Source organism: Penicillium odoratum (assembly GCF_028828045.1).
Source record: "Penicillium odoratum strain IBT 22623 chromosome Unknown utg000005l_segment0_segment0, whole genome shotgun sequence".
NCBI classification, from domain to species: domain Eukaryota; kingdom Fungi; phylum Ascomycota; class Eurotiomycetes; order Eurotiales; family Aspergillaceae; genus Penicillium; species Penicillium odoratum.
This window is the reverse complement of record NW_026643147.1, coordinates 2975042-2995043: the sequence shown is the minus strand read 5'-3', so window position 1 is coordinate 2995043 and position 20002 is coordinate 2975042. Positions and strand designations below refer to the sequence as shown.

The following is a 20002-nucleotide window of genomic DNA, read 5'->3' as shown; positions in this document are numbered from 1 at the left end:
TGGATGAAGCTGGATACCCGGGGGCGGGGCATCGGTTTCGCCATGGGAATGAGAGATCTTCCCCGGAATTTTTGATCTTAATGAATCTGGGGTAGCGTACTGGCGCCAAAATACTAACAAGATCAAGAGGCTTGTAATCAATGGACTGAGGACGATTCCGCGTGACTTGATCGCTTTGAAAAAAGAGCGCCTTTTCTGCGCTACAATCATCTCTTCATGATTGGGCAGTCTTTGGGGATGAGAAGGGCGTTCCATTTGGAGAAAAGAAAGTTATTAGTCCCTTGACTGCACGTAGACATTATCTATCGGCTTGTGTTGGGGCCAAGTGGGGCAAAGGCATGCAATGCAACCTGGGATGTCAACAGTCGAAATTCCCCCTTATCAAAATTTCTCATGATTCGACATGGGAAACGGCAAAATCGGTTTCGCTCATTTCCCTGGTATTTTCCTTAGGGCCCTTGCAGCGCCACATGAAGTCTGGCGTTTGCTTAAGAATTCTACCAATGAACTGAATTGCCCCTTGCACGAGGGAGGGGCTTCTCCACTTCTATTATGCCGTGCGGCCGCAGCCGATTAGAAATTTGGAAATAGTGGAACCTTTGCATTTCGAGAAGTTAACAGCGATTAGTGCCCTGATACCATGACCTATCTTTCTCTCGAATGGTCCACGTGCGCCCTAGCCTTGCAGCCAAGAACGCGTCCCTGGATGGTTAGGTTTTGTGAATAATCTACTCCATCTTAGTGGTTGCAGTCGGTCTTCATCCCGGTTACATCGCGGCACAACAAGGCCTTTGCTTTGAACATACCGAATCGCCATCGGAGAAATCGGAGCTATTCTTTTAGCGACGCGGTGAACAATCAACATATATATCCCGTGCCCCGCGATATGTAGCTAGAGAAATTAGACTGGAGCTAGTTCACAAAAATACCTGCAAGTCCAAACGTCAAGATGAGTGCCCTCCTGGGTTCTGCTCTGTTGATGCTCCTTGCGAGCAGACCAGCGATCGCTGGCTCGTTGAAAGATATCGAGCATGTGGTGATTTTCATGCAGGAAAACCGATCATGGAACAATGTAAGATTGAACTGGCCTGACAAGAAATGTCAATACTGAGAAAATACAGTATTTTGGCACCATGGCCGGTGTTCGAGGATTCAATGACCCGAATGTTCAGGTTAACTCCGATGGGCTGCCAGTGTACTACCAGTAAGAACTCCCCGTGCTGATCTCGAGCTCAGAAACTTACCTCGCATGTAGACAAGTTGACTCTTCCATGTCTACCAAAACAAAGACTCTTCTCCCTTGGTATCTAGGCTACAAGGGTGGGTCCTCAGTCGATGCTATGCAGTGTATGACGGCCGGAAGCAATGGCTATGAGGATAACCAGGCCGCCCTTAACCACGGCTTGAACAACATGTGGGCGCGCAACAACACCCCTTGGAGCTGGGGATATATGAAGAGAAGCGACATCCCTGTTCACTTTGGTATTGCAGAGGGATGGACTGCGGGAGATATGTACCAGGTGAGCTGAATCTTGACCACAACTCTGAGAAACGACCTAACGGCAATTTAGGAGTCTCAAGTTACTTCGACCAACCCCAATCGTGTTACGTTGGTCAGTGGCTCGATCAATGTACCGGGAGGTCCCCAGAGCCCGGACCAGGGTGGCCCTTATCTTGACAACAACGAAACCCCGGGCTGCGAAGACAACAACATCAATTGTTATCCTCTGAAGTGGAAGACTATCTACGAGATCTACGAGGAAGCTGGTGTCTCGTGGCAGGTGTGGCAAGACTCCGACAACTTTGACGACAACCCCTTGGCATGGTTTGAGCAGTTCCAGAATGCTTCTTCTACCTCACCTCTTGCCAAAAAGGGTCTATCCTATGTCGGCCTTGACAGCTTCTACGAAGCAGCGGCCAATGGAACTCTTCCGGAGATCAGCTTCATCGTCGGCCCTGCTGAGCTGTCCGAACATCCCCCTTACATGCCCAAGGATGGTGCATGGCTTCAAAAAAAGGTCGTGGATGCCGTAACAAGCAGCCCGAAGTATGGCTCCACCTTATTAATGATCAGCTATGACGAGTCCGGTGGTTGGGGCGATCACGTTGTCCCCTTCCACTCCCCCGAAGGCACTGCCGGTGAATGGATGGAGGACCCATACGGACTCTTCGGCAACATCTATTCTGGCCCTGGTGTCCGCGTTCCCTTCTACATGGTCTCTCCCTGGACCCGTGGTGGTCGTGTTTTCACCGAGCGCGCGGATCACAACTCCCAAATCCTCTTCCTCGAGCAATGGCTGGAGGCCCGCGGATACGAGAATGTCCAAACACCCGAGATGGTCCACTGGCGTCGCGAGCACATGTCGAACCTTGTCAACGCTCTTGACTTGGATAACCCTGATACAAGCCTTCCCACCATCCCTGACGCCGAAACCCCCGACATGTCGGCTGGAAAGTATACTGGAACATCCAACTGTGAGGCAACATACCCTTCGCCGCGTCCTACGGTGCCATATGGTCAGCAGAGCAACAAGACCGAGGCGTTGTGGTTCGAAGATGGATACAAGCAGGTTATCGGTTATCTCACCGAGGGTCGCTATCTCACATTTGAAAGCTCCGGAAAGGCGCTCACGAACGCTGGAAACGCCAGCCGCTTGAGCAGTACTGCCGCCCTTGCCGATCACTCGGACAAGCATCAGCGCTGGGTCATTCACTATACCTCGGACGAGGAAAGCCAGATTTTCCAAATCTCCAGTGCTCTTGACAGCAAGTGGATTGGTACCAACGGGTCTCTAGTTTCCAGTCGCAACAAGGCCGCTAACATCACGATAACATTCCTTGGAAATAGCAAGGGCTATTCTCTAAAGTATGAAGATGGAACCACTGTTGGAGGTCTTGAGAACGGTACCAAAATCTGGAGTGTGTCATATCATTAAGCTATGACGGACTAGAGGAAGAAGTTACGAAGCTGTCTTCTTCTGCACCTTTGGGCACAAAGTCGGCTAGAAAATAAAATCCCACGTACATTTAGGGTCTTCTCATCGTTGACAAGAAAATAATTGCAACATATCGGAAATAGAATCATGTTATCCGATGACGTGGAATTCAAATAGATTGGTCTATACGGAGTATTCAGAAGTGGTACGAAAAAGAGAAAGAGAGAGTGGGGATAAACATGCAGCCCTCGGAGCCTCAGCTCCAACACCGCAATTTCTAACTACCGTTGGTAATGTTGAGAGCCGAAACCATTTGTAGATCCAATGATAAGGATCTCGGAATCTTCCAGTGATTTACCAAGCTTTTTGACAGCTGCACGTGTTGAAGATGTTGCACGTGTTGAACGCGTTGTTGTCGCGTTCCTCGCTTGGACCTCCTTTGGGGCCCACTTTCCCCTTATCAGCCATACACTGTCGTTTACATGCGCACGAGGTGAAGATTATCGGACATTTGATCCATTTGTCCACAGCCTAGATTATTAGAACAGTACTCGGCGCTAGCATTTAGCGTCAGCCACCAAATGCAATGCATATAAATTCTTCAAAGAATGCCAAGGTTCTCAGGGATTACAAGTTTCTCCTCAAGTAAGCTTCGATCGGTACAATGGCACGTATTCTGACTGTCTTTGCCCTTTTTGCCTTGCCTTCTCTTCAGAAGGCAGTTACAAAAAGCTTCTCCCCTCTGAAGTTTGCGAAGAATGGAACCTTCCAGATTTCTATTCTTGAAGATTTGCACTTCGGAGAGAGTAAGTTATTTCACGCTAGCTAGCTCTACAATTTGATCTTGCTAACATCGAATTACTAGATGCATGGGATGCGTGGGGCCCTGAGCAGGATGTCAATTCTGTCAAGGTGATCAACGAGGTCTTGGATAAGGAATCGCCAGACCTTGTTGTCCTGAATGGAGATTTGATCACCGGAGACAATGCCTTTCTTCAAAACGCGACCGTCTATATCGACGAAATCGTTGCCCCATTGGTTGAGCGCGGTCTGACATGGGCATCCACTTATGGAAATCACGACAGCCAATACAACCTCTCCCGTGAAGCGATGCTGGCCCGAGAGCAACGCTACCCCAATTCCCGAACAAAGCAAATGGTCTTTGGCAAAGATTCCGGCGTTTCCAACTACTACATTCCCGTCTTTGGTGCTGACAACAACGATTACATTGGAGCCCCTGCTATGCTTTTGTGGTTCTTCGATAGCAGAGGTGGCTATTACTTCCAAGAGCTTGACGAGTCCGGGAATCAAATCGCTCAGCCAAATTGGGTTGATACGAGCGTGGTGACTTGGTTCAAGGAAACCAATACGGCATTGCGAAAGAAATATCACCGCACTATCCCTTCCCTTGTCTTTGTTCATATTCCTACAAACGCGTCGTTAGCCGCGCAGACTGAGGTCGGTATCAGTGACACCCATGAGCCGGGCATCAACGACGATTACACACTGGCTCAACAAGGAGAGGGCTGGTGTGCAAATGACACAACAAGTGACTCGTGCGTTTATGGTGGTCAAGATGTTCCATTCATGGAAGCGCTCGTCAGCACTCCTGGTGTTATTGGTGTTTTCTCGGGTCACGATCACGGCGATACTTGGTGCTACAAGTGGGACAAGTTGCTTCCTGGTATGTCTGTTCACGGCAATGGAATCAATTTGTGTTTTGGTCAGCACTCCGGATATGGCGGATACGGTAGTTGGATTCGAGGATCTCGCCAAGTCCTTGTCACAGAGGCTATGCTTAGCAGGGGAGAAGCTGATACATGGATCCGGTTGGAGTCCGGTGATGTTGTGGGTTCTGTTTCGCTCAATGCGACTTATGGAGAAGATACCTATCCCATTACCCCCGATACCCTGACCTAGATTTGCAAAAGCAGTCTTTGATGGGATATCCATATTATATGGCTCAAAACTGCGAGAAGATATAGTAATAGACTTAATGCAAAATCAAGATCAATTAATGCTTGTACTACTTGGCCAAATGAAATTATCGAAAGGATTCAACGGAGATAAGGTCAGAGATCAAACAATAATGTGCTTATGATTCAACAGGGAATTATGGAACTAACCGGAGATATCGTAGATATCGTAGATAGCGGACTTTGGCGGACTTATTCATAGTGCTGATCTTAAAGAAGAAAGGTTCATATAGAGCCATACTCCTAATATTAATTGAGGTACTAAGAGTCTTGATACCTACCAAGCCATACAATCCCCAAGAAAAGCAGTAAAAACGACCTCCAATCACAGGTCCCAACATCCTGATTATTGGCGGCTCTTCTGGGATTGGAGCAGCGGTAGCTAAGCTGGCCGCCGCTGAGGATGTTCACATCTCTATTGCCTCGTCAAATCTCGCCCGTGTGAAAAATTCCATCCAAAGGATCCGAACAGCGGTACCCAATGCCCAGGTGAAAGGCTACATGGTTGATGTCGGTGGGTGCAGAGTCTATTAGCCGCCACTCCTCGGCCGGGATGAGTCAATTACCATATTGAAATCTGGGATTCTAGGTGGTGATAATGCCGAGTCTCATCTAGAGAGCTATTCACAGATGTGACAGTAGTTAACGGGCTGTCCCCTCGACCATATTATCTTTACTGCCGTCAAGCTCGAGTTGAAATTCCTCCACGATGTGACTATCGACTTTCTGCGCGGCGATGCGCAGTTTTCGGTGTTTGTGCCACTTCTTATTGCTAAGATTGCCCCGCCTTTCATGAACAAAAGCTACCGGTCATCTATCACGCTCACCAGTGGTCGTATTGCAGAGAAACCCATGAAAGGAAAGGCGGTGATGGCGGGTTGGGGCGCAGCCTTATTTGGTGTCACGCGTACCCTTGCGCTTGACTTGGCCCCTATTAGAATCAATCTCGTCAGTCCCGGAACGACGGATACAGAAATCCAAGGGGAGAAATGGGAAATGAAGATGGCGGCTGCTGCGGAAAGAGCGCTCCTAGGGAAGGTGGGAACACCCGAGGAGGTCGCCGTGGCCTTTATATAGCTGATGAAGGACTCCAATAATACGGGAACCTGTGTAAGCACCAGCCGCCGGGGGGGGGGGGAGGATTTCGATTCAGTAGAGAAAGAAGCTTGGAATGACAACTAGTGTAATCTCCTACACAGTCTCTTACTCATATCGTACTCAGACCCCCACTCAGTATCTTACCCGGTATCCTACCCAGTACTCCTCCTTCCCTACCATATTAATTAAGTAGTAGAGCCACTCTACTAAATCATAGGTAGCGGACTGGAAAGAAGAAAAGAGAAGTCTCTATCCAACAAGTCGGCGGTGTACCCAAGTACTGGTGTCAAAGGAAAAGAAAGTGTTTCTTCCTAATTTGGACTGGTGAGGATACGAAATAGGGTTCGTGCAGCAACTGCCAAATATTATACACATGGTTTCTTCGAATGACTAAAATAAAAACAAAAACATACAACAGTCAGGATTCGCATGTGGTCACCCACCATACTACTAACTAACCGGCGTGTGGCTTAAGTACGGCTGAGCGGACGGGAAGCCCTGTTCTCCACACCCTATGGTCGTATGTATTGATAATTGCTTCGAGTTGGACTATATACCGTAGATGATTAGAATATGAGCGAACGGGAATGTGTAATAGAGAGAGAGAGAGAGAGAGAGACTATGTGTGTGTGTGTTTGTTTATGAAGTAAAACTTCCTATGTAACTAATTGACGAAGGTAGGAAAGGACCGACTGCGCAAGAAAGTAGTTGTACGTAGAAGAACGAGAAAATCCGAGCGAAAGGTAGTGATATACCAATGTACATTGGTGCCTAAGGCATGAAAATACAAGCCGCTAACACTATACCTTCTTGGCATCCCAAGTCTTTTTTTCAAATAGTGCCACAGAAGCCGTCTGTTCATGCATCAAGTTTTGAGTGAACGTCTGGATATCCTCAAATTTATCCCTGATAAGCTGAGAGTACTTATAGTCTCTTGTCTCATCATCCTTTTCGTCCATCATTTCTGTCTTGCCTGGTCCAAAGCGCATGAATCTTTTGTCCCTATACTCCTCCCACGGCTCTTTTCCCCACGTGAATGCTGCCAACGCTCTTGCCATGTCTTTTGCGACATTCTGGTCGGCTTCGGGGTAAAGGTCGATTTCGGTCAGGTGAAGGGTGAGAGCACAAAACCCGTGGTATGAACATCCAAAAGTGGGTCCTTCGTATGGTGATGGTACTTCGAAATGATAGTAATACGCTTTACCAACTTGGCTGAATGATTCTGCGAGGAGAATGTTTGGAAACTGGAAGAATGTGACAGAAAGGAAATGGTGCATTGCCGAACGGTACTTTTCGAAGTCCGTTTCATCTTCCTTAAATCCAAAGGATCTGAAGATATTCGTTGCAACCTCCTCGGGGAATGAAGAATAGACACGCTCCTGGAACGCCTCTGGCGAAATGTTCTCGATCAGCTTGTCCATGATGAGTGCTTCATTATTCGTGTCTCCCATAACAATTGATTTGCACCGCGTAGAAGGATGAACCATTTCCCTATTCCACTTCGTTGGTAAGATCTTTCCGTCTCCGAACGGAGATGCAGAGCCTTTGTAAGTTTTGAGTATGTCGGCTACGCTCAGGTCGCGCATCTTATGTAGTCTCACTGCAGGTGCTTCGTCCTGAAAATCAAAAGCCTTACATACATTCTGCCAAGGCTTGTCGAGATCCTCAAGCGTAGTAGCTCCCAATGCCATGCCAGATCCAGACATGAGAAACGCCCTGTCAAACAATGGATCACCGCCAAGGATATGATACGCGCAGCTGTAACTTCCAGCGCTCACGCCGAACACAGTAACATTTGATGGGTCACCGCCAAAGCCAGCAATGTGAGCCTGTACCCATTCAAGGGCGTTACGCTGATCGACGAGGCCGTAATTGCCCAGAATGTCAGGATTTTCAGAAGCGAGGTCCTGAGAAACAGCGAAACCAAAATGACCAAGTCGGTATTGGATCTGAACCAACACAAAAGGAGTCCTCGATTCTTTAGCTAATTTGGAAATCACATGAGGACGATATCGAGATACCGAATTTGCTCCATAGGCAAAGGCCCCACTGTATATGGTATTAGTCGCATATACATGAAATTATCAAAAGGAGGCTATATCATGTACCCATGTATCCAAACCAGAACAGGCAACAAAGATCCGTTTGGAGAGTTTCCATTGGGATCAGGAAGGGATTCTTTGGGAACACAGACGTTCAAATTAAGGCACTTGAATTCATCGTCTCCAGGTGTCGGATCAGTCGTTCCTCCACTAACCAGGACATGACCAGTATTCTGGACACAGCGAGGTCCAAATTTGGTAGCATCAAAAGGTGAATCCAGCGTATGCGTGGTCGTGCTGTGAGTCCAGCGCTTGTTTACAGATGCATATGGGATGCCGCGGAAGAGTGCCAGCTCTGAATCATCAGAGAGCTCTCCGATGAGCTTGGCTTTCAAAGATGGAATTTGCTGTTGTATGGTCCCCATGGTCAAGTCTCAAAACTGAAATGACTGAGCTTAAGCTGGATATTGTGCAGGTTTTGATATGAGCAGGGTAGAAACACGATTTTGAAAAAAGTTATACTACTACCTACACATAAAATTGTGTATTTATACACTATACAGGTTAAGTGCTTTGCCGACTTTTGATCTTATCCCTTCACAGCACCAGTCATCATCGCTTAGAACTTTTACCCAGACGCCCGCAAAACGCCACCCCCTCAATTTAGCCCCTCGAAATGCCCATGGGGAAAAAGGAATAGGTTTCAGCTGTCGAAGTGTGGGTTCCTAATACCTAGGCATATTGGCCGATCGATGTTCCCCAGTGAGTGTCGTGCCGTATTCCGAAATATGCAGGAAAATCAAGGATAAGGCTCAATAATCTTGATATTATGTATCCTTCATAACATTAGCCCGGCCGGTCAGAACCCTTACCCGCATTTGAAAGTCCCCCCAATACTTATGTAGAATTCACATTGCACATGTGGCAAAGAAAAATAATTTCAGCTCTTGCGTTGTGGGATTCCTTAAAATACTGAAGAGGGAAATTGCTCCTTGGTTCCGACGCAATACGAACCGGTCCAGAGATCATACACAATTATCTAAATCGATAAAGTTGATGGGGTACGTAGAAGTAAAAGCGATTCCATAGTGAATAAAAGCTATTGTTTTCTAAACAGTATTGACTGTCCTACGTCCACATATTTTATACAATACAAACATATAAGCTTAGTCACCCAGCTCTTCCCAGGTAAAAGAGTAAGATTTTCCGTGTACCTTCCTCCAGGATCAGCGACATGAATTGAACGAATTCTTGACATTATCCCTTCACACCACTGACACAGACGGGTCGGCCATTTTACCTGCACAGAATGTTTACCCGCAAATTATACTCTCAGTTCAACTAGTTCCCACCTTGAACGAAGTGCTCATGGGGAAGGAATAGAGTTTCACTCCCGGAATGTGGGGGGGGGTTCAAATACCGAGCGGGTCGATCTGAAACCCCTGGAAACAGCTTCTACAACAGTATGTCAACATCAATTGATTCTTTCGCATATACATTTAAGCTACCTCTTTAATTATTCGTGTCTCTATTCTGCTTTTTGAGCCATCCACTTTGCGTTGGATAGCCAGGGTTGACTGGATAAAGTAGCCATATTTTCTCTAGTATGGTCGTTGGTCCGCAATTTCGGAAATTGATGACCTTGTGATATTACTCTTTGATGCCACGAATCCTGTGGGTTAGAATGTTTACCCGCAAAGCATCATCCCCTCATTTTAGTGCATAGAAGTCCCCATGGGGAAGGGAAAATAGAGTTCGGCCTCGAGTCTCTTCGTATCGAGGGATAATTATAAAGGAAATTGTCTTCTTCTATATCTCGATATAATTTACGTTCTGCTCATTCACATCAATTGCTTCAGCCAAGCAGGCTTACCTACTCACAAAAATATCATGGCACGCGATAATTACAAAGACCAAGGGACGGCTATAGAGCTCGAAAACTCTAACCCCCATCAAACAGAAGCCCAAACCCCCCTGAAAATTGCAGATGGCGATGAAGCACTCCAATTTCTCCATGAAGGGTTTGAGCCCTACACTGAAGAGGAGGAGAAACGAATCCGACGCAAGATTGACATGCGATTGGTCAGTCTCATGCTTTTAGTAAATGGTATCCAATTTATCGACAAAAATACCATGTCATCTGCAGGAACATACGGCATCATCGAACAAGCAAACCTCAAAGGGCAGGAATTTAGCCTGCTGACAAGTATTTTCTACATCGGGTATATTCTTGCTCAATACCCGACAAATGTTCTCATGCAGCGCTTCCCAATTGGGAAGTACATTAGCGTGAACTTTTGTCTGTGGGGTACGTATCTTCATATCTAGCTTTTTTTCATCGGACATGTGCTAAGGCTTTCACAGGGGTTGTTCTCGCGACCAGTACTGCTGCCAAAAATTTTGCAGGTCTAGCAGCTGCTAGATTCTTCCTTGGGGTATTCGAGTCATGCCTTAATCCGGGATTTGTTCTCATCACGTCATCTTGGTGGAAACGCGAAGAGCAGGCTAGTCGTCTCGGACTCTGGTACATGGCCAATGGCCTAATTGGTGTTCCATCTGGTTTTATTTTCTATGGAATTGCGCATCTAAATGTACGAAGTATTATCCCTTTTAAGTTGCAGGCCAATGAGCTAAAGTCCATGAACGATAGGTCGATCATATTTATGCGTACCAATGGATGTTCTTAATCTTTGGAGTGGTTACTGTTATCTTTGGAACCTCTCTCTGGTGGATCCTACCCGATTCTCCATTGACAGTTACCTGGTTAAATGACCGAGAACGCTTGATTGCTATCGAACGTCCGAAAAGCAACAAGACTGGAGTCAAGAATAGCCACCACAAACACGAACAAGTCATGGAAGCAATTCTCGATCCCAAAATCTGGTTGCTCGCTCTGGCAATCTTCTTCCACAATATGACAAACAGCTTGCAAACAACCTTCTTGGGAATCCTGATCAAAGGTTTCGGGTATACTACCTATCAGAGTGTGTTGTTGAGCGTCCCCATTGGCGCCATTCTATCCTTCACTATGCTCATTATCGTCGTTGTTCTCAACAAATGGGAAGGAAAGCGGATTTTTGCTATCATCATCTGTTATATCCCCGGCATTGTCGCTTGTGTTATTTTGTACACGGTACCGATCAAGGCGTCAACAAAATCCATTCACTTGTTCGCCATATACATTCTGCCCATCGTGGCTGCTGGGGCCGGTGTCTTATACTCCCTTCTCGCCAGCAATGTTGCTGGATACACGAAGAAAGTTGTATCGGGTACAATTTTTTTCGCGGCTTCCTCTGTGGCTAATATCGTCTCGCCACAGACGTTCATTACACGTGAAGCTCCAAGATACCAGACAGGCATTGCCGTTGCTCTAGCCTCATTCTGTGCTAATGTTGTTTTATTTATTTCCCTTTACGTGATCTATTACAGAATCAACAAAGCGAGGGATAATGACCCTGACGGGGCGATATCCACTGATGCGACCGAGGATCTAATTGAGTCGTTCTCGGACATGACAGACACACAGAACAAGAAGCTACGGTACAAGATGTGAAGGAATGGACTTCAATGCTCAAAAAATTTGATTTTTCATCTGTAATGAGAAACTCCGTTTACGGCTCAACATCAATATCATAAGACCGCAGGATAATGGGTTGCTTCTGTCAGATTGCGCGGATATGGAGGATAAGAGACCAATGTACACGAACAGAGTGGGATACAGAAGATATGGAACTAGGAATGAGCCCAAAAGAAGAATTATGAGAAGGTAATGCGGCAGTGGAGACATTGGCCAGAATATCCGATATCGTTCGTAGCGCCGATTCACCGAGTGCCGATGCGATACTGCTTTTGTCCGGCCCGAACTGTTTTAGGCAAGATCTTCACGTATGACACAATTGTATCGAGTACGCTGCGTTGGATCTGAAACGCCACAATGTGACAAGCCGATTATATTGCCTTGGGTCGCTCTCTAAAGCTCAAGCCTCTAGGTAACTTATAAGATGAACCTTACTATCATTATCACTAAGGGATATCAATGACACGCTGCAAATTGCGACCGCACCTTAGATTTAAGACAAGAATATAACCAAGCATAAAGCGCCAACAAGAAGGCGATTTTTATTACAAAACGATCAAGTCTCCGAACACAAGAACTTCTGACCGGCTACCCAGGTCATTTCAATTGAGCGTGTTGCTCTGATATTATCAATAGAAATTTATCTTACCAAGACGAAATCGGCTCGATAGCCAGGCTTTATGACTACACGGTCGTTTGATCCAAAATGTTTTGCTGGTAGACTTGTCGCAGCGCGAAGAACTTCCGTCGTTGACATCCAGCAACTCACGAGAAGCTCCAGCTCTCGTGAAGGCTGACGCCGTAAGCAACCTGCGATGGTTTGCCGGCCGCCTTATTGATATTAGTGCCGGCGTTGATACTGACACCTGCGAGGCGAAGTGCAGCCATATTTTTATGCGCATTTTCAAACGTCGTCTTTTTTGACCGCGTCACTCCTTTCATCATAGTCAATGTCAGGATACTAATGCGGCATTTGATTTTACGCAATTGGCGTCCACTGCTGTGTTTTTCGATGTTTGAGGGATTCAAACTGTGGCCTAGCCAGTTGACCGGAGTAGAGACTTCAGTTATGTTTTTTTCCTTTAGAAAAGATTATATGTCCGACCGAAAAGAATCGGAGACCTCACTTTCGCGGCATCTAATTTAAACCACTTTGTGGTAACGTTTTTCATAATATTTTTTGAACCCTTCTTGGCACTGGTCAATCGGCAGAGCTAGGCCTAGGTGTTAGATCTTTTGTACTCTTAAAAGATTGAAAATTTCTACCATTGAGGTTACGTTTCGGATTAACCATGCAAGACTGAATGTTGGACTCATAAAGTTGACTCAAAATTATATATTCACTTCTCTGAGGGCCCCGATTCCTCAAGGCGTGTCGTACTATAAACTAGCATTGTAATACCGCTCTAGCGTGAATCTTCATCCGCATTTGCTTCTGGTTGCTCTCCTTGAACAGGCCCAAGAGAAGGAGTCGGCCGTAAACCGTACTAATTAGCGCACTCCAAGGCAAAAGAGCAGCACTTCATATACCAAGATTTGCTCTGGAGGCTCAACTCGATGCAATGCGGAGCCATCGGGATCATCTCACTAGTCACCTTCGGACTAGCTGGGAATGCATCCTTGTAACTCTCCAGTACTTTAGGAGAATTGATCCAAAGCCCATCAAACTCGGCCAACGCATGCATTACAGGAACACTGACATGGCCCGCGTACTTGTGCCAATAGCTTAGCCAAGTCATGTTGATATCATGTAGTTCCCCAGGGGGCACAGGTCGATTAAGGCGGCTTGTATGGCGACGCATTTCATAATCGGTGAGGTTATGCATGGGGATTTGCAGCATTATAGCGTCTTTTGGGCTCGCATCAAACTGAACAGAGCCTGCAGTTTCAGCTAATAAATGAAGCATAGCTTTTCGGGGTCCATCGGCCAATTCGGTGCCTATTCCAGAGGTAATGAGTCCTGCCAATGGATAGCCTTCGGTTCCTTTGTAGCATCCAGCCGAGATAGTGGCGACCATTGCTCCAATAGAATGTGACAAGAGCACAATTGTCGTTGCTCCCGAACGTTCTCTGAATTGTTGCCATAGGCGCGGTAGCACTGTGGAGTTCAGGAACTTTCCCTGAACTTGGCCATAGGTTGCGTCTTCATCGTCGGAATCCATTGGCACAGGAGTGCTTCTGCCATAGCCGGGCCTGGTAAGGGAAACGGTGGGTATTCCTACCCGAGCTGACGTGTTGGCAATTGAATAATTCTCGTCGACATCGAAATATTCAGCATCATAGCTTCCGCCGGGAATGCAGACGATAAGCGGCAAATGGCCTGCATTTTGAGGTGTGGTCGGAAAATTGAACCGACCGGAGATCATACCTCCGTTGGGGAGACAGATCTCAAATTCTTCCATGCTCTTTGGTCGTGTATGAAGGAGCTTGGAGGTGAAAGCGAGGAACTGTCGAAAGGAAGTACCGGGCCAGGACAATGGCGATGGTTAGCCAAAACTGCTTCAGGATGATGGAACTGGTGAAAGTAACACGTATCAAACTAGCGGGTATCTCCATGTAATACTTAAGTTTACTGGCGGCTGGGGTATTTTCGGTACAGAGCACGAACCCGTGCTGATATGCCGTAAGTTGACTAGCATTTCTTGGAATTGAGGGTCAACCAAGATGCTATGTCCGCACGGACTGCCGCAGTACACAAAAAAGCGGGACATCGTATTATTGAGCCGAAGATATCAGTACTTAGAACGCCGAAGCACCGAGTATGGCAGTCTATCGCCAGAAGCTTAAAAGCACATGCCCTATATGGAAAAAACATACCACTCTTCTTGCCGCTGTATATACCTCCTTTCCATGATGGCAGAAATGCATACATGATGAAGCAGTCGAGTTGGTCTAGTCAGTGAGGTGACCCACTTCCTGCTACCTCTAACACCATACTAATTTTGCCTATCTGCTTCTCGCTTTGGACTGCCTGCAGCCACAGATTTCGAGAGAAAGAAAATGGCCAAATGGCTTCGCGCCTGCTCGCTCTTACTGATATTGCTCTCGCAAGAACAATCATAAAGGTCAATATCAGACTTCATTCAATCTCCCAGGCCGGATCCCCCCTTATTTGGGGTGCCGGAAAATACTAAGCAGCCAATACCCCCGACGAAGACAATACTAAGCTAAGAGGATCCATATCGAGTATAAACGGCGACCCTTGAATCCGAATAACTTCGTCCATTTCACCTCTTGATCCTCGTATATTGATACCTCGAAGATTCTTCTCCAACAAAACTTTCTTCTCCATCCACTTCCACAATTACCTTCAATATATAAACAACCTTTTCGCTTTCCCAAGCAATTCAAATTATCTTAATGGCTTCTACTAAGATCCGCAACTCTGCTATGGAACCCCAAAAAACTAGGAAGAAATACTTGGAAACCTTAAAATTAGAATCTCATAGACTTTCTACCGTTACTCCTTTTTTCTGCTACCTTCACTCCGCTTTCTCCAAAATTGGGAAAATTACGAGATGTCAAAAGTTCCACGCGGTCATCGTATTAAACTTTTTCGGCCACTTTTATTGCAACCACAACTATCTAATTATGAGCACAATATTTCATCTCCTATGTAAGCTGCTATTTGAGCGAATTCGAGTCACTATATTACATCAATATATAAATTAACACTTTTAAAGTATTTATTATGTCTAAGTCTACCTTGCTTCCCTCTAAGTTCCCCATGCAGACTTTCAAGTCCCTTATACTCACAATATTGAGTCTATATAGAACCTACTGCTCAGCTGAATTATGTGTGAGGATTCGAAAGTCTGTAAGGGATCTTAAAAACTTCGATAAGGCATTAGTAGACTACGGAGAGTAATGGTGATACCCTTATGTTAAGCCCTATCTTCTAGATTAGGTTGAAATTAGGAAGGTAGACTAGAAAGTCTAAAGATGGAAGACGGCGGCGAAGGTAGTATAAACTTGAGGTTTTGGAAAAATGAAAGTCATTCTACTAACTCTTTAGGGGAGTGACGGTAGGAACTCTCATTCATTGGGTCTAACCCTAGTGATCAAATAACACCTCCTCAACTTGACAATTGACCATCTTGGTTTACAGAACACACTTGGTCGTAAAGCCCAAAGCATACTATAAGATGATTTTTTCAGTTTAATCGGCAGGTAGGAGTGTCTCGGAAGGCTGGGGAGAATAGGCACTCATTACAGTGGTTTTCTGGCTACCATAATGAATAACGGAGTGAAAAGTTTGTCTTCTCCGGCCAGAACGAGGGAGTCAACCAGGATTGCTAGTGTTTCAGCAACTTTTTTGGAACCCGGGGGGGAAATACAAAGCTTTTCCAATAATCCGAATATGAAAGCAAAGACTCCCCAGCGTAATAACACCACTTGTCCAATCCTGAAAACGTCCCAGATTGAATTGAGGTTCTTGAAGCTCCCACCGTTATGATAATACCAAGGGACTTAGTTCGGGAGCTCAGCTAAATCTTTAGCACTTTCTAACACAAAGCCAGCCTTTTTTATAGCTTCAACTGCTGCTCCAGCTGTTGCGATGGTAGAGAGACCTAGGCTTTTTTCCAGACGCAGCCGAATACCACGGTGTTCCAGGTTGTCATCATCATATGAATATGTCAAGACTAACTCATAGACAGAAAATATACCGCCTGGCTTGAGAATCTTGAAAATTTCTGAAGACGTGATCAAAGATGATATCGCTTTGTTCTTGAAACACCGGCTTCAAGAAATACAGAGATTACGTCAGCTACCTCCTGATTGGGTGGGAGAGTTGCTATCCACGACTGGGCTGACATTTCCGTTCCTTTGTTTATTTTCGCAGCTACAGTTTGCCGTATCTTCGAGGACAGAAGGTGGGATCCTCAAGAGACTTTAACTGAGATCCTATCCCATCAAAACGATGAGTCCTTACTTAAAAGCACATACCTTCCTGTTTTCAATCGAATCATTGAAGGCCAGAGCACCAAGAAGAAGGGCCGACTCATCGAAAACTGTTTGGCAGTTATTGGACCAATCGTATTACTGGAAAGTCCACTTTCGGTTAACTCACTCTCCAATCTCCTCTGCCTTTCCAAATCGAAGATCAAAGCGCAACTTGATCTACTCCGCCCAGTACCAGACATTCCGGACGAGGACACTTCACCCATACGACTTTTCCATCTCTCCCTTCGAGACTTTCTACTTGAAAGCAACAGTGGGTCTGTCGAGAGACCATTTTGGGTTGATGAGAGTGAGACACATAAGAAAATGACTGATCTTTGCTTAAAAACTTGTGAGAGTTTGAGAAGAAACATTCGCAACCTATCCGATGATGTGACACAGCGCGTCGAAATTGAGGACCAAGACATCATCGCGTGCATTCCTTCCGGAGTGCAATATGCCTGTCGTTATTGGGCACACCACCTGCTGCGCAGTAATGAAAAACATACTTTGCTACCCAAGGCGCTATCATTTCTGGAGAAACATTTTTTACACTGGGTGGAGGTCATGTCCATCCTGGGCCATGTTTTCGATATCATAGAAATGATTCATAAATTGCAGATGGCAACAGAGGTACGATAAAAGCCCAAAGAGCCCATGAAAACGACCTAACAGAAGAAGGACGATAATTCGTCTACATTATCTCATTTCCTGCATGATGCAAATCGTTTTATTCTCAAAAACCGCCAAATCGCCGATGATACACCTATGCAAATTTACTCCGCAGGCATACTGTTCGCGCCTCAAAGTTCGATAATTCGCCAGAAGTTTGAGTCTGAGGTTCCCCTCTGGGTGCTCCAAATGCCACGAGTTGACGACCGATGGAGTCCTGAATTACAGACTCTTGAGGATCATGAAAGTATAGTAAAGGTGATAGCCTTCTCCCCCAATGGTCGTCTACTGGCCTCCGCCTCTTGGGAATTTCCCGTGATACTCTGGGATCCAAAAACAGGAGCGATACAACAGAGGCTTGAGACAAAATGTCCGACTACTTCAGTGGCTTTCTCGCGGGATAGTCGGCTAGTAGCAGCGGGCTTGCTAGATGGCCAAGTTCGTATTTGGGATATAGCAACGAGCAATATGCTATACAATCTGCAAGATTCAAAGAGAGTATGGTCAGTGGCTTTTTCTCCCAAAGAACAGCTCCTGGCGACGGGGTCATCTGATCACATAATCAAGCTTTGGAATATAGAAAAAGGGATTCTACGAACGACCCTCACAGGACACTCAAAGTCTGTCAGATCAGTTGCTTTCTCACCAGATGGCATGATTCTAGCATCGGGTTCAGATGATCATACAATAAAGCATTGGAACTTGGCGAGTGACAGCTGTATAGGTACCCTCAAGACGCGCTCAATTTCCGCAGTCGCTTTCTCATCGGATGGTCAACTGCTTGCATGGGTGTCTGGGGACTTCATAGAACTGTGGGATATAGACCGGCATAGAATCAGCCAGACTCTCAAGTGTGATCAGGGGGAATGGATGGTCCCCTCAGTGGCCTTTTCTCCCTCAAACCTATCACTAGCATTATCCCGCAACAACGAGGTACAAATTTGGGATTTAAAGAAGGGCTGCCTCCAGCAAACTCTCAGGGGGCATTCCTCAGTCGTTTCATCGGTGGTTTTCTCCCCCAACGGCCAAATCCTAGCTTCCGGTTCAGAAGATCCATCATTGCGGTTATGGGATATGATGGGTACCCTAAAAGGAACTCCTGAAGAACATTCGAGCATGATCACCCTCCTGGCATCCTCACCAGATGGTGAATTGCTTGCATCTGCCTCTCGCGATAAGACTGTGCGAATCTGTAGTGCAGTAACTGGCATTTTGGAGCATTGTCTTGTTGGCCATACGGGTGGGGTTTTATCGGTAGCCTTTTCACCCGACGGCAAGCTCCTGGCATCTAGCTCGGAAGACAAGACTGTACGACTCTGGGATATAGCCACAGGCTCTTCGAAGAAGATTTTGAAAGGCCATTCAAAAACGGTTAGGTTGGTAGTCTTCTCACAGGATGGCCAACTGCTAACTTCTGGCTCCGATGATTTCACAGTACGACTCTGGGACATAGATACCGGTAGTAGCAGGCATGCTCTCCAATGCAGCAACGGGATTGCATCGATAGCTGTCTCGCCTAACGGTCGGTTACTGGCAATCAATTACCGATTGCAAAGCGCAAATCTTTGGATCCTGATGACAAGACTTTGGGAGTATTCCGGCCATGATCCTATCTTCGGATCTGATTTCTCTCTTATTGCCTTTTCGCCAGATAGTCGATCAATGGCATCCTACCACAGAGATGGGAGCCTCCGACTTTGGGACTCGATGACGGGCATGTTGCAAGACACTTTGGTTAAATCGGAGTGCAAAGCAACCCAGACTGGTTCTCGAAAGACCTTATTTCTCAGCAATAAGCTAGGTTCTCGCAAGATTTCGGTCAGGGATGGCAAGATAATTTTCCGATCTCCCAATGAGAGCCCAGAGATATGGCTCACACAAGACGGCTGGTTAGGTCTAAATGACAAAAAGATCTTACGGCTTCTTGCTGATTCTAGACCTTGTCTTTCAGCGTTTAGGCTTGATAAAATTGCCCTAGGCTACCCCTTAGGGCGAGTATCTATAATGAGGTTTGATGTTCAGAATCTTGCAGATGTGGACTTGGCTTGCTCAGAGGTGCAAGAATGCTTGCATGAAGTAAATCCTCAATCAGACCTACAAAGTAGCGGTCCGTCTTTACTACAAAGTAGAGGTCCGCCGTGGTTTATCCGGGAAGGAAGCTGGGAAGGAAGCTGAAAAAGTTTTTGGTGCTTGTTTTCTGTAAGGAGGCAATGCTTTTTCTTTTTTCTAGATTCTTGCAATAAAGCTTAATCACTAGCCAGAAACTCGAAATGGCTCAGATTAAACATACAAGTGTTAAATCTTTTTGCAAAGCATTTCGGTTTTCAAATTTGCGCCGGACTCTTTCCCGTCAACCATGGGATGTGAAGGACGAGACGCATTAGAAGAGTCATAGCTGTTTTAGACAAATCAAGTCTGGAAAAAATGAATTAGATCATCATCCTTCCATGTCGCGCTTTTGTACAATCTCATACTTAGCTGAAAGTCAACAAAAAGCTACATGGACCTCGCAATTGAAAATTCCGAGCGCTAAGCAGTGTCTATAGGGATCTTGATCGAATTTTGAGAGTCTATCCATACTTGTTTCACTTATCTCAGTGTCGACTCCTGATTGTTATATTTGACCGTTTAATCAGTGATAGAAAGGACATATTGAATAAGAAGTTACAACAATGAAAGGACCGAGTGCAGCAAAAGGGGTGAAGTGCCCAAAGCGGGATGCCACCCGAAGAACGCGGGGGATAAGCCTAATAAAACCAG

At 46.0% G+C, this 20002-nt stretch overlaps 8 protein-coding genes across 8 annotated transcripts; 5 read left to right on the top strand and 3 right to left on the bottom strand.

The window, feature by feature from the left end:
- Positions 1-949: 949 nt before the first annotated feature.
- On the top strand, positions 950-2936 carry N7520_006657 (nonhemolytic phospholipases C family protein; the record flags this gene model as incomplete). Its single annotated transcript, XM_057140591.1, has 4 exons — positions 950-1072; positions 1122-1204; positions 1256-1520; positions 1572-2936. 4 exons carry the CDS (start codon positions 950-952, stop codon positions 2934-2936), a joined length of 1836 nt encoding a protein of 611 aa, XP_056994597.1.
- Positions 2937-3600: 664 nt separating this feature from the next.
- On the top strand, positions 3601-4856 carry N7520_006656 (metallophosphoesterase family protein; the record flags this gene model as incomplete). The annotated part of the gene is made up of 2 exons (XM_057140590.1): positions 3601-3742; positions 3802-4856. The coding sequence occupies 2 exons, from the start codon at positions 3601-3603 to the stop codon at positions 4854-4856; spliced, it is 1197 nt and encodes a 398-aa protein (XP_056994596.1).
- An 848-nt stretch (positions 4857-5704) lies between these two features.
- Positions 5705-5989, top strand: N7520_006655 (uncharacterized protein; the record flags this gene model as incomplete). The annotated part of the gene is made up of 1 exon (XM_057140589.1): positions 5705-5989. One exon carries the CDS (start codon positions 5705-5707, stop codon positions 5987-5989), a length of 285 nt encoding a protein of 94 aa, XP_056994595.1.
- Positions 5990-6810: 821 nt separating this feature from the next.
- N7520_006654 (uncharacterized protein) lies at positions 6811-8477 on the bottom strand (the record flags this gene model as incomplete). Its single annotated transcript, XM_057140588.1, has 2 exons — positions 6811-8059; positions 8119-8477. The coding sequence occupies 2 exons, from the start codon at positions 8475-8477 to the stop codon at positions 6811-6813; spliced, it is 1608 nt and encodes a 535-aa protein (XP_056994594.1).
- Positions 8478-9942: 1465 nt separating this feature from the next.
- N7520_006653 (uncharacterized protein) lies at positions 9943-11605 on the top strand (the record flags this gene model as incomplete). The annotated part of the gene is made up of 3 exons (XM_057140587.1): positions 9943-10360; positions 10417-10643; positions 10703-11605. The coding sequence occupies 3 exons, from the start codon at positions 9943-9945 to the stop codon at positions 11603-11605; spliced, it is 1548 nt and encodes a 515-aa protein (XP_056994593.1).
- A 580-nt stretch (positions 11606-12185) lies between these two features.
- On the bottom strand, positions 12186-12517 carry N7520_006652 (uncharacterized protein; the record flags this gene model as incomplete). The annotated part of the gene is made up of 2 exons (XM_057140586.1): positions 12186-12249; positions 12399-12517. The coding sequence occupies 2 exons, from the start codon at positions 12515-12517 to the stop codon at positions 12186-12188; spliced, it is 183 nt and encodes a 60-aa protein (XP_056994592.1).
- Positions 12518-13116: 599 nt separating this feature from the next.
- On the bottom strand, positions 13117-14031 carry N7520_006651 (uncharacterized protein; the record flags this gene model as incomplete). The annotated part of the gene is made up of 1 exon (XM_057140585.1): positions 13117-14031. One exon carries the CDS (start codon positions 14029-14031, stop codon positions 13117-13119), a length of 915 nt encoding a protein of 304 aa, XP_056994591.1.
- Positions 14032-15571: 1540 nt separating this feature from the next.
- N7520_006650 (WD40 repeat domain-containing protein) lies at positions 15572-19200 on the top strand (the record flags this gene model as incomplete). Its single annotated transcript, XM_057140584.1, has 4 exons — positions 15572-15590; positions 16479-17203; positions 17252-19131; positions 19194-19200. The coding sequence occupies 4 exons, from the start codon at positions 15572-15574 to the stop codon at positions 19198-19200; spliced, it is 2631 nt and encodes an 876-aa protein (XP_056994590.1).
- Between the last annotated feature and the right edge of the window lie 802 nt (positions 19201-20002).